The 13,846-nt window shown below is 38.3% G+C and overlaps 1 protein-coding gene across 1 annotated transcript in view; it reads right to left on the bottom strand.

Annotated features, from left to right (window-relative positions):
* Window positions 1–13,445, bottom strand: part of FMN1 (formin 1) — a 167,056-nt gene extending 153,611 nt beyond the window's left edge. The window contains exons 1-4 of the mRNA XM_067295679.1: window positions 13,366–13,445; window positions 12,057–12,073; window positions 8,805–8,980; window positions 745–2,184 (exon numbers count right to left, since the gene is read on the bottom strand). Of these exons, the coding sequence (XP_067151780.1) occupies window positions 745–2,184; window positions 8,805–8,980; window positions 12,057–12,073; window positions 13,366–13,445 (1,713 nt within the window). The remainder of the gene's footprint in view (window positions 1–744; window positions 2,185–8,804; window positions 8,981–12,056; window positions 12,074–13,365) is intronic.
* Window positions 13,446–13,846: the final 401 nt, after the last annotated feature.

Here is a 13,846-nt window from a genome sequence, read left to right as displayed (position 1 = left end):
AAAGAGTTCAGATTGCACTCAAATTTCATTTCTTGCTATGGTTTTATAAAATCTTCTCATAGATTTTTTTTCTTTTCTCAAAAGTATACATATCCAAATCACCATATGCATAAGACTATTAACCTTGCTTATATTAAGCCAAAATTGAGTTGTCTGACTGGAATCACTGAACTATACTGGGATAAGGTTAAATACTTATCAGTACTTGTAAAGCCAGACATATGTATACAAATGAGGAAAAAATACTTTCTTGGACAAATTTTATTGAAAAAATCATTCCTTACTTGTTGTATCAGCTCTTATCATAGAACTATTCCTAAAGGTAAAATGAGATATCACTTTTAAAAGTAAAAAAACCATTGAAAGAAAGCAGTGAGACAGATAGAATATTAAATAATATTACAGTAAATATTTGCAGTACAAAACTAATTTTAAGCCATACTTAACATATGGACAGCTGTTTTGTAGCAATATTTTAAGGTCTGATACTTATTTTAAGTTCTTTTAATTCAAAAGCTATGATTACCACCCACTCTCACTGAATTCAGCTAGAACTGCTGATCAACAATCTGGAAAAATTAGTCCCAAAAATACTTAAGTTTGGAATCCAAAATTTGAGATTGCCAAAAATAGAGGACAATTTTGACATTTTGATTGTAAGTTCTCATCATTATTTTTAAACAAGAAAAAAAAATCATATTCATCTACTTCCAGATCTTAGGAAGAAAAAGTAATTCAACCTACAGATTTGTCTGATGGTCCATCCCCAGGTTTTGATTTTGACCTTTCAAATACAGCTTTCAAGGACTCTTTTTCATTTCTCATTTTGCGTTTTATGGCTTCCAGCTCCGAAGTATCTGCAGTTGTTTCTTTTTTGGGAGGCCGTGTGAATAAAGCTTTAAAGACATCCAGTGCAGATTCAGCAGGGCTTGATTTTATTTCCTCAGAGGGAAAACGTGGTTCTGTTTTGCCAGAGGCTTTGTTCTCTTGAGCTTCATCACTGTCCTCAGTCTCACCAGAACCCTCACCAGAATCTTCTGCTCTTTCTTCATTCTTGGAGACATCTATGTTTAACAAGTGAGAGAGTTGTTCCAGGAAAGTAGGACTTGATTTAAGTTCAGCTGATTTTTTTTTAGTGGTCAAACCTGATGTAATACTGGATTTCTTAACAGGCTGTCGTAATTTAAGCAGAGCTAAATCATCCTCCCTTGGTTTAATTTCTGTAACAGTCTCCCCATCCTCTGTGGTTAGTCCTTTTTTCCTCACACGTAGTCCACTAAAGAAAGCGGGCAGCTGAAAAGTCTTTTCAACCAGTGCTGTTTTTTGGAGAGAGGTATTAACAGCTGAAGGTCTTTGTTCTTCCTCTGGAAGTTCTTGAGGGCTTTTCCCTACAGCAAGCAAGTGACTTAAGCGCTCATCCATTAACATCTTGTCTTTTCCTTCAGAGTCATGATCCATAATACCACCCAGCCCTGCTGGAAGCTGCTTAGAAAGTGGTGGGCCTAACTCCGTTTCATCTCTGTTCACAGTGTCATCACTATCGTTGTACCCTTCTGATTCTGAGTCTTCCTTATTTTGATTGTTATTGTCCAAAGCCTCAGCAGACGAAGCAGCATTATTTAGCACAGATTTGACAGTTTTGTTTACATCGGTGTCTAGGTCTTTAATCTCACTGTCCGACTCTGTATCACTTGTTGTATGAACCAAAGTACCTTGTACAAGAATAGCATCCTTGTCATCGTTGTCAGATTCGGACAAAGAAGTCTGTACAAACCTTAAATGGTGACAAAGTAATTCATTCTGCTCAGCTAACTCCAGTTCCACGTCAGTCTGGCTGCAAGGCATTGGGTCAGCTTGCCCACTGGTACTACTCACTCTGTGCTGATCTTCTGAGTCGTCACCACTATCATTATCATTCCTCTCATGCTGGTTGTCAGCATGAGCATTTATATTGGTGTACAAAGGTTGAAATGCTTTAAGCACTGTTTCTTCTTTGGAAGTTTTTGATTCCAATTTAGTTGTAAATCCAAGAAGTGTTTTCACAGAAAATGTAGTGAAAAGATCAGGTCTGCTTTCTGCTGTATTCTCCAGTTCTGAAAGCTCACCACAATCAGGTGCTGCATTTTCTTCTTCCATGTCAAGTGAAATATAGAATAGTTTTACTCCTATTAGTGCTACTATCTGCTACACAAATGTTTATTATATGCATTCAGTCTATTAATTTACTACAGGAAATGCAACCAGCGAGCCCTCCTCCACATTGTGCAGGAAGCCAGGCTCCCCCAGATCACAGTACCCCTCCTTCCGGTTTTCAGTGCTGCAGTTATTAACCAGAAGTGTCTACCAAATCTCAAAATTCTACTTCAAGAGAAACAAAAAGACGCACCGTACACAAGTTCTCAGCAGCTTCGGTACTTGTTCCTTTGCACAAAGGGCTTTTTGTCACGGCAAATATGCCAGCACACTAATCTCAGTTGAAAATTCAACCAATGATTGCTGTTCCAATTCCTGCAATTCTACTGGCTACCCACAACTTCCTACTTGCTAAAAAGTGCAGAGCAACTATATAAACAAGTCTCCCGAAGAGAACAGTAGGCATTTATAGTTTGCTACTTCCTTATACCAGTATACGAGTTCTGAACGTTTGTCAGCAGAAAATTCCTGAAGGATTCTTTCACATAATCTTTCCACTTTCATAAAGATCTTCTTTTGTAAATCCATCATCAAAAAAAATTAAAATGAAAATCCAAACAAAGTAATATTTCTGAAGCTTCCACTGAAACTACGCAGAGCTCCTGCAGCGTTCTGAATTCTCGACTGGCCAAAGCAAACTAGACTGAATGCCCTTGAAGCTGAATAAAGAAAAACAAAATGAGGCTCTCTTCCGATTTGCTGCAGGTTTCATCTGGAATGCAGATTTCAGCCTCCAGGGCCATGCACAAAACCAACGAGACTGGTTTCATATTACTACTGTCCTAACTCTACACAGCTATTTCTGTGAACTATAAACAGGTACTTATCAAAGGCTTCCACCACACCCAGTGACTAGAAGCTGTTTGGGTGGGCAGGGTAAACAGCCAAAGCCCAGAAATAAGAAGTTAACTGTGTAGAGATCAGGCAGATTGTTCCTTCATACGCACTGTATCCCAAGCTTGCAGTATTTCAAAATGAAACTCTCTAATATCTCTACTGAGATATTTTTTGATAACTTTCATCTATATGTTACCTAGATAATGCTATATGTGCAAAATTGCTTTTAATTAATATCGTTGAAATTACTTGAAGGAAATCTTCAAGTCTGTATATCTCAACATGAACAGAAACTGTCAAAGGTAATATATATTTTTTTTCTTAACACACGTAAAAAGAAAGTGGAAAGTACTCTTAGGCATATTTGATATTCAGGCAGTCATTAACATTTAGGTCAGGTTCCAGTCAAAAGTCATCACTTTTTCTCCTTTTCTTATTTATGGAACTATAAAGATTGCAAATCTGCAAGAACTTGGAATCTTCTTATTCCTTTGCCATTAAGAAGTTTCTTTAGGCAGATTTCCACATTAGCGTCTTAGAAATTCAAATACATTCATTCTGTGGTTTGCACCCAAGATAGAGGCTCATTCAGTAGCTAGCCATTTAGCTGTGAAGAGTAATCATAAGCAATGTGCTGTAAGCTCACCTTCACAGGAAAATCAGCTGCAGATCACACCATTGTGTCAAATTACATGAAAAAAAAATACTGAAAAGCTGAATACAGCAGACAACAAGCAGCAAGAAAGTGTCCCAACATATTTAACTTCTGTTTAACTGCTTAAAAATGTAGACAGTATGAAAATAATTAGAGAAAATCATGTGTTTGGCTTTTAAATATACTGTAGAAGATTATAAAGTTTACAGCAAAAGTCATTGGTATCTACTGTAAGAAAAAAAGTTTCCCTAAAATCAAATTGTAAGACTAAGGGCTTAGATAAAACTTACACTTTTTCAATTATATAGTTGCATGCATATCTATGGACAAAGGGTATTGGAATCATTCACATCTTTACTTTTGATTTAAACATAAAAAATATATATTTAGCCTTACTATACATCTTTTCCAGTAGTAAGCTCTTGCAAGTAAGAACTTGCTTCTCCACTGTGCTTAAGAATCAGGTGCAAAGGAGGGAAAGGGATGGGCAGGGAGCTGGTCATGGCTCTCCTGGTTCTCTAAGCTTAATAGAGATTAACAGGAAGTTCCACATAAAGGAAGACTTAGACACAGAGTCTTTATCACCCCCTCTGTCAACCTACTTGTATAATCCAGTGTTAATAAGACAAATGGGAAAGAAGCTACTTCATCTCTGGTGAAGATTTCCCATAAGACAGGATTTCTCCAGTGCAAGTCTACAGCAATTCTAAATTTCAATTTATGACAAAATAACTGGGGCAAAGTGACCTTACTGAAACAGTTTTCTACTCCTTTCATTTAAATTTACGTCTATTTTTTTGTTCAACCACAGGATTAAGATAGTTTTGAATGCATTATTTTATGCTTGGTTTTGCATACAGCAACAGTTACTATTGTCTTGATAGTTTCTATGGTTATGTCTTGCATCATTATTTATTTGAGGTATGGTCAACTCATGATGGATAAACAGTAAATTATATTTTTCAAAAATGAATTGTTTGGTTGATCACTAATCAAAAATATGGTTATATGAACAATTTTATATGGTACCTTTTATACCAAAACATACTTATTCAGATTATGCCAAAATACTCTGTTTATATTAATGACAACCCACCCTTATGACAGGATAAAACATTTATGTAATAATCTAGGGCCACTGAGATGTAACAGTCCTATGAATAGTGTATGCTTCCAGGTTACTGAAGATAGCTGCTATCTAACTGTTCTAGATTTTAATGGTACACATGAAAAGTTTAGTTTTAAAGTGGGCTTAAAAGTAGGAAAGTCATACTTTATGTCTAAACAACTTCCCAAGAAAATTTACAAGAGAGTGACCAAATTAATACTGAAAAGGATGGCACTTTGAGGCAGGCTCAGGCCAAAGGTATGCAATTTATTCGGAAGCTAGAAAATCCAGAGTTGAGCAATGAATAATGAAAACTCCAAAAGCAGAAATACCTTATAAAGTCAGAGGTAAGCCTACAGAAAATGATACTTCTTTATTTGTGCCTCCTCTCCTGATAATGAATTTTAGGAAGTGAAAAGAAGCCTTCAAACTTTTTGAGCCTCAGGATGATGAAAGGAATTCATCTTTGTATCTACCACTGCAGAAATTATGAAGCACTGGAAGCCTGACAGTATTTCAAAAATACCACACAATCTGTAATCCCCCAACCGCAAATAAAGAGTCTGCAATCACTTGTTTCTCAAAGTCTGACAGTCACTCCACTTCTATGAAGGGACTGGATAGCTGATGAAGAAATACACATTGGTACTTGTCCAATGGCGTGTTTCTGAGTAAACACATATATAGATATCTGCCCTTAATATTTTTGCAAAAAAAATGAGATCATCACTTTGTGGTATGGAAATGGGATTGACCCAGTTTGTTGACATAAGTGTTTTAACACTGGATGAATCTATCTGATAAGGAGTTTACTGATATTGCATCTGAAGGATGAAACAACTTCAAATTCTCTAGAAAAATCAGCTATGATAATGTTAACGAGTCTATTCATTTAATAAAACTGAAAACTCTCTGATGCCTCAGAAAAGCCCCTAAACCTTTTACAGCAATTTTCAGGGCAGTCAAGCACTAATTAAACAAAAGGACAATCATTCCTTAGAGTTAAAAGCACATTTAATAATCCACACCCTGTATGACCTACATTTCATCACAGACAGAAGTCACACCTACAACTCACTCCAGTGTTATTCTTGAGGTGCCCAAGAGCTCCCCTGAAGTATGTTTTAAAACTTTCTTTGAAGAAAACATACGATAAGGCAGAAATAAAAAATAATTTTCCTCTCACTACTGTATGGTAAGGTTCAAAGCTTCCCGACAGTGTATCTATTCAGATTGCCTTTCCAGAACACTCCAACAGCAAACCAGAAAAACATGAACTAAGTATGAACACATGCCACAAAACAGTCAAATGGCTAAACTGCATCAAAAACAAACATTTTAATGTATTTTTCAACATAAGGTGTTTGAAACAAAACAAGTTGCATAATTTCTTAAAAATAATCATAAAATCAAAAGATGCACTGCTTGTTTCAGTCTTAAGGAGAGAGGAGTGAGGCAGCAGGCTCTGCGGCTCTGGCCACGGCTCTGGCAGTTTAAATTGCTCTGAAGCTCAGTTGACACAGTCCTGCCCTCTGCACTGTCCCCAGCCAAACATCTATGCCTCCTCCCTTGCACTGGTAGCAGTGCCTGTGTGCCTGTGTTATGAGCTGGCTGAAGGAGTTAATCTAGCTGAAATTAACCGTGTAAAAAGAAGTGATTTGCTTTCCTGTGTGATCAGAGGAGCATTAGTGCAAGACGGAGGATGAGAATGCTGAAACAGGCGGAGGGCAGCGACCTGGGTGAACTTATGCTGCCTATGGAGACAGGAGAGAAATATTTACAGAGTATTTACCTCTGTATTCCACCTCTGATGGTACTGGACAGTTCTGGTGACATCGTTGCTACTTTGCCCTTGCATTTCAGGCTCTATAGTTACATCCCCATCAGGCCTATCATTTCTCATTCAGTAAAATGAGACTCACTCCCACCTTAAATCAATCTGGAATAACAGCCCCACTTTCTGTGTTAAACACTGAAAAAGAATTTGCATGTGGCCTTCACATTTGGAAATTCCTGTAAATATCCACAAAATTAATTTAATAACCTTCTTCAAAAAAGTCTCCTCAAATTTGTTGTCTGCTATAACACCAATGAAAAGCTTTGTATTAGTCAGGCCACTGCTGCTCAAGACAACTGCTACTGTGCTGACTGATATGATCTCAACAGTCTCTTACTTTCCCTTGTATCTCTACATCTGTTTATCTCATTTTATACTTAGTATTTTAACTCCTTAAATTCTCTAAAATAGGAGAGGCAGAGGCGATGGGAGGAAAACTATAAGCCCTGGATTCTTGTAATTGTTTTCTCCTTTGTTAACTCACTATATATCATTATGTGAGCAATTTTCCCTGAAGTTTTGGGATCTCCAGTATAATCACTTTAAATGCAAGTAACTAAGGTTATACTTTCCAACAGTCACATAGATATGATGGTTCTTATAAAAATTCAGCATTAAATGATGTTAACAGAATGAGCAGACATCAGACGCATTTGGTGTGAGGGGCTTTGTACATATAATTCTTTCTTTGCTTACATGCTGTGGGCCACACCCTGAGGGCCCCGTTTTATAGAAATAGAGACTCTGGTTCTGAATCTCTTAGAAACAGCTGAATAAATATTTTTCTTCATTAACTGCATGAGACTAACATCATTCCCTCTTTCATAACATGGCTAATTGGAGTTCCAGAAAGAAAAAAAAACCTGCTTAATAATACAGGAATAAAAATAGGGAAAAAATGTTTACTAATTTAGACATCTCTTATTTTATTCAAATTACTGTGGGTAATGGGTTTTAATTTGAAACTCCTCCTGCTGTTTACAAGGACTTTGTAAATAAGGAGAATGTATCCTCATGGACTGGATTCTTCCTGTTGTAGCAGTTATCACTACTACTACCTGTAGTAGTGATAACAATGATGTCACAGTTTTTTTCAGTCCAGTTATTTTTTCATCTCAAAACCTTATTGTAAGGATAAACCTGTACCTTCACAGTATTACAACAACATTCTAATGAATTATTTTAGGAAATAAGGAAAAGGAGGTTAGGACAAGAGACCAAATTTATAACAAGCTCAACAGTAAAGCAACAGTAAGTTTAAGCATCATTTAAAGCATTTTAAATGTTCTTGTAAGTCAATTCTGGTATTTCTACCAATAGATGTCACTGTTACACAAATTTGTGCCACTGCTTCTTGTCTGCACAAACTGTACAGTAGTCTTTAAAGCATTCTTTCAAATTTTCCATCTTGTCCATGTTTTTTTCCTCTTCCAATATATTCCTTTCCCTCCTTCCTCAAATTTGAAAACTACTGCCAAAATGTATCAACTTGCAGGCAAGTGATTGTTTATCCCTGAGCGCATGAATATTTCCAGCTAGTCCAGGCTGGGCCATGCTGAGCAAGTCTCTCTCTCATATTGTCATTAACCCAGGTTAGTATCAGAAGCTTCAGTGTCTCAAATCCCAGGAAGTTTAGCAACTTTTCTGTCAAACTCATGGCCAGCCTGACTCTGAGCCCAGATCCAGCTGCTAAAAAACACTGAGAAACAACAGGATGGTTCTTAGCAGTCTTGGCCTCTATATGCATGCACACATGCACACACACACACACACACACGCACGCACACACACACATTGCTTGCTGACTAGCATCATCCTGGTATCATATTACTCTATCCTTATCCTTGCCATCTCCTACTTACTATTGCCTCCACTCCATTTCCAGAAAAAAACAACAATCTTAGTTTAAACAGAACACCCATCATAATTTAACTAATGACCTGTCATGTATTTTGACCTATTTATGTAGTTTAATATTTTTCTGTATGTATTGCTCTTGGGCTTAGTTGTATATAAGCATATGGACTCATAAACCATCTGGAAAACCATATCGCATTGAAAACTTAATAGTTCATCGGATAATCTGGAATATGGTTTTAGACATACTAGAAACATAAATGCACATAATACATGCGTGTTGAAATCTAATACAGCATGAATAGAATCCTACTCACATTCAGTTCCAGACTCAAATTGAATACATTTCTGTTGATTTTCTCTTTCTCACTTGAATCAGCAAATGGGTTTGACTGCCCCAATCTGCAATCCAAAACCCAGGTATCTTCATCTCTGTTTGCCACATCCAAATTAGTCAGCTGTTCATCCTTTAAAGCAATCTCTGCTGGAATGCCTAAATAAAATAAAACAAAATAAATAAAGTAATTGTCTACATCTGCAGATAATCTCTGCATACAGAAAGCTGTATATATTTTTGAAATTCTGCTGCACACTACCAACACATATGCCTTTTAGTTCAAAACAAAACAACATAATGTGGTACACTTTCGGGTTTCACTCAAGAACATGTATTTGTACTTAAATTTCCTGGGATGGATCTAGCAGAAAAGTGGGCTGCTTATCTTTCCCCCATGCACACACACACTGTATGGAAAATGCTTGAGTTTTCACCTCCTCTGCCAAGGTACTCTTACTTGCCCTCCTGAATGAGTTTATTACACACACATATCAGAGATGATTGTGAAGTATAAAATTAAGCTAAGGAAGTTCAACTGACTGTGATTAGACAACCTTTTTGACATTGGCTAAATGTAGCTCTCGTGGGTATTACACCAATCTACATTAGTCCCTTACAACAAATGCATGAAAAGCAGAGCCTCTCAATCAGAAGTGGTACTTACTCTACCGTATTCCAGTAACCTTAAAACAAAATCTCAGCTTAGTTTTACAATGGTTTAGTTACAAATATGCAGGTGTGAATTTACTGGGGAGGTAAGCAAGCTAAAACTGACAGCCAACAATAGACACTTCTATGTCATATGCTACAGTTAACTGCACTCTCCCTCCCATTCACACTGCAGTTTTATTAGGCCTCCAATAAATGTGAGGTGGTGAGGAAGCAACCAAACCTCAGGATTTAAAAAAAAATACATATATTTTCATAAATTGTATGTAGAAATTGCTATTGGATTCAGTGTGATCTACTCAGAAACAAACATAAGAATTCTGATTGCATAGACATGGAATGCGAAGAATAATAATTTATTATAATGCTCGAAGAAACCTTCACTAATGTCCAAGATGAGTATGTGTACCCCAAATTAGTTTATTAAAATGGTTTATATAGTAGATCCTTCAAATTTCATCCCACTTACAAAGTACAACATTCAGGCATTTCCATAGACCAGTCATTCACAGAATCACAGAACCATTGAGGTTTGGAAGGGACCTCTAGAGATCATCTAGTCCAACAATGCCCCCACCCCCCAAGCACGTTGCCCAGGACCCTGTCCAGTTGGCTTTTGAGTATCTCCAAGGAAGGAGACTCCACAGCCTCTCTGGGCAACCTGCTCCAGTGCTCTGTTACCCTCACAGGAAAGAAATTTTTCCTCACATTCAAATGGAACTTCCTGTGTTTCAGTTTGTGCCTGCTGCCTCTTGTCCTATTGCTGGGCACCTCTGAAAAGAGTCTGGCCCCATCCTCTCTACACTCTCCCTTCAGATACTTGTACACATTGATAAGCTCCTCCCTCAGCCTTCTCTTCTCCAGGCTGAACAGTCCCAGCTCTCTCAGCCTTTCCTCATAAGAGAGATGCTCCAGTCCCCTAATCATCTTAGTAGCCCTCTGCTGGACTCGCTCCAGTAGCTCCATGTCTCTCTTGTATTGGGGAGCCCAGAACTGGACACAGTATGCCAGATGCAGCCTCACCAGGACTGAGTAGAGGGGGAGAATCACCTCCCTCAACCAGCTGGCAACACTCTTCCTGATGCACCCCAGGATACCATTGGCCTTCTTGGCCAAGGGGGAAAACTGCTGACTCATGGTCAACTTGTTGTTCACCAGGACCCCAAGTCCTTCTCCACAGAGCCGCTTTTCAGCCCCCAGCCTGTACTGGTGCATGGGCTTATTCTTCCCTAGGTGCAGGACTCTGCACTTCCCTTTGAACTTCAGGAGGTTCCTCTCCACCCATCTCTCCAGCCTGTCCAGGTCCCTCTGAATGGCAGCACAGCCCTCTGGCGTATCAGCCACTCCTCCCAGTTTTGTATCATCAGCAAACTTGCTGAGGGTGCAGTCTGTCCCTTCATCCAGGTCACTGATGAATATGTTGAACGGGATTGGACCCCTGGGGGACACCGCTAGCTACAGGCTTCCAACTAGACTTTGCGCCACTGATCACAGCCCTCTGAGCTCTGCCATTCAGCCAGTTCTCAGTCCACCTCACTATCTGCTCATCTAGCCCTTATTCCAAGCTGGGGAAACACCAGCACATTACAGATGAGGAATTTCTATGTTTAAACTACTGTTCAAACTCATCCCTCCACACCTGTGGAGCCAGCAAAAGCGGGATGTTGTAGAGGATCTCAATTTTGATGAGTAATTCCTGAGGGCTACAGAAGCAGTAATGCTAGGGTTGCCTGCTGCTGCAATAGAGACAGGCAAAGCGCAGCAGCTGCACTTGAGAAGTTCCTCTACTTCCCAATCAGGTCACAGCCCTGCGAAAGGCAGCAGAGCAACTCATACTGGCTCTCTCCATAATCCCTGCATGGTGGCTGCTACTTTTCTTAACTAAAGTTGCTACTGCTGTTGAGACTAGGAGATTGTTACAGCAACCAGCTTCAGTGCCAAGCTGCTGTTTACAGACATAGATAGAAGGCTACTTTCTAAATTGGTATACGTGTCTTGTTTTCCATGTGGAAGAGAGTTGTCTATTTTTTGTTAGCTATCTGAAAGTGTAGTTTGAAAATCTACCACGTCCCTGTCAGTTTAAAATCAAAACAACTGCTCTGTCCTGCAGTTGTTTTAATTTAAAGCTGATAGAGACACCATACTTTCCACATGGTGTATTCTAAAGGAAACGAGGCCACCCTTATTGTGAAAGTTGGGTTTAGAAATGAAGGCTTTATTTTCATCGTAAAAAGGTATATCTTTATGTTAAACTGTAATAGAGCCACGGAACAAGTAAAATTTAGTTATGTGTAGCTAACAGTGGTCTACCCTAGTCACTCTTACTTTTGAAATAAAAAAAAAGAAGGCCTTGCATCCATTAGGCTATTATACTGAAACAGCTATTTCCAGTTAGCTAAGGTGTGTTTTTAAACAATCTTCCCATCTCAGTATGCCCCTCAAGGCAACATAAACTAAATTTGCTTTCTTTTTGACCCTTTATGTTTTTAGTCTTAAAAACTGCTGAAACCTTCTAAATGGGAAGAAAATGTAAATCAATACAGTGGTACATATAGATGCATACCTGAATCTTCAGATCGCCTGAAACAATTAAGTCAAGATGTCGAAGTTAAAACCATTTAACAGGAAATATGAAAAGCCAATAATGTTTATCAACATTAATAATTATCTCATTATCATTTCTTATAGGAAAAATATCTGATTGATATGTCCAAACTGCAATCCACAACCTCTTTCTCAAGGTACAGTAATTATACTGTCCCTTAAAAAATTTCAGTTTCTATGTGTGTTGTATGTATATGCCTGTATACATTTGGATGAACAGCTGACTGAATACTCAAAATGTAACAGTGGCAAAACATTAATTTAATGTAAAAAAAGTCATAAAAAGGATACAGTGATTGCATAGTTATTTCTCATTCTCATAAATATTGCAAATTTATTTGTAGTCTCAAAAATGGAAAGTAGTCTACAGGTACATCTCCAAATATAAGATGAATATAATTCATACCTTCCATAAGCAGTAGAAGCAGACTTTACTAGAAATCTTTCTACAGCCATAAGCCACAGAAAGAACATCCCTTTTCAGGGTCTTCCACTCTACGTCAAAACAAAACAAACCCCCCCCCCCCAAAAAAAAAACAAAAAACAGACTTCTATCTAGCTACAAAGTCAATATAGAAGACAAATATAAAGAAAAGAGAAAAGCTATCTTTCTGTACTGAGATCTGGTATCTACAAGCCTCTTTATGGTACCTTCTGCAAATCAAGAAAGAGATAATTCTAACAAGCTTGATTAAGGTTAGTTCATGATACATCTGTTTCAAGTTATGTGGTTCTTATTTGCCACTGATTATTCCCATTCCACCTTGCAGTATAGCTCCAGTATAGCTCTCCTTGGTCTTCTTGTGCCAAGAGAACTACTTGTGAGGCTGCACTGTGCCCAGACAGCTCAAACAGTCGAAACTAAAAATTGTCCTTCCTTCCTCCTCCTGGGGGATACAACTGAGACTGAACTTTCAGGTTCTGTGGAAATGCTGGTTTATGCAGCCTTTCACCTGTACTTCTCCTCTGTCTTTCCAACTAGACACTCATTCCTTAGTTCACTTAGTTCATATTCAGTTTTGACTATTCATATTCACTACCTGCTGAGTAGAAGCAGGCAAACTGTAAATTACTTTAACACATTTGTAAGTATTTGGCATATTGTATTAATAAAAATTTATAAACACCTTTTAAAGATTTGAAGGTGAAGTTGCACATTATGGTTTTAAGAGATCTCATTGTTACTGCCAAGAAAGACTGTTTCCTTCTTCCCCCTTCATTACATACTCCTATGCCCCGGGTCACAAGCTCTCTGCATCTTACCTCACCAGTTCTGGCTCTCATCTGACTCTCTGCTAAGCTGATTCGACTCACTCACCAAACAGATTATCTTGGCAAAAAACTCCATGTTAGCAAGTCGAACTAGTTCAGCAAAGGGTCCACTGAGTGGGAACACCCATCCAAAGGATGAAACAGGGAGGGAGGAGCAGGAAAAAAAAAATGCAGAAGTGGGACCTGCAATTTTTAGACTGGCTCAGCTTTAAGTGTATTACATCATCCAGGTAACGTTGCTGGAAACTCAGCTACCCTTCTCCTCTTGAAAACAGTGTCTCTACTTTAAGAAAACTAGAAAGATAATGAGTAAGTCATCAGTGCTTTCTCAGAGCTAACAAGGATAAATAAACTGATGCTGATGATACAAAACTGGGAGGAGTGGCTGATAGATGAGAGGGCTGTGCTGCCATTTAGAGGGACCTGGACAGGCTGGAGAGATGGGTGGAGAGGAACCTCCTGAAGTTCAAAGGGAAG

This window comes from Apteryx mantelli, chromosome 4, assembly GCF_036417845.1.
Source record: "Apteryx mantelli isolate bAptMan1 chromosome 4, bAptMan1.hap1, whole genome shotgun sequence".
Classification (NCBI taxonomy): Eukaryota; Metazoa; Chordata; class Aves; order Apterygiformes; family Apterygidae; genus Apteryx; species Apteryx mantelli.
The sequence above is the reverse complement of the archived record's forward strand: the minus strand, read 5'-3'. Positions and strand labels throughout refer to the sequence as shown.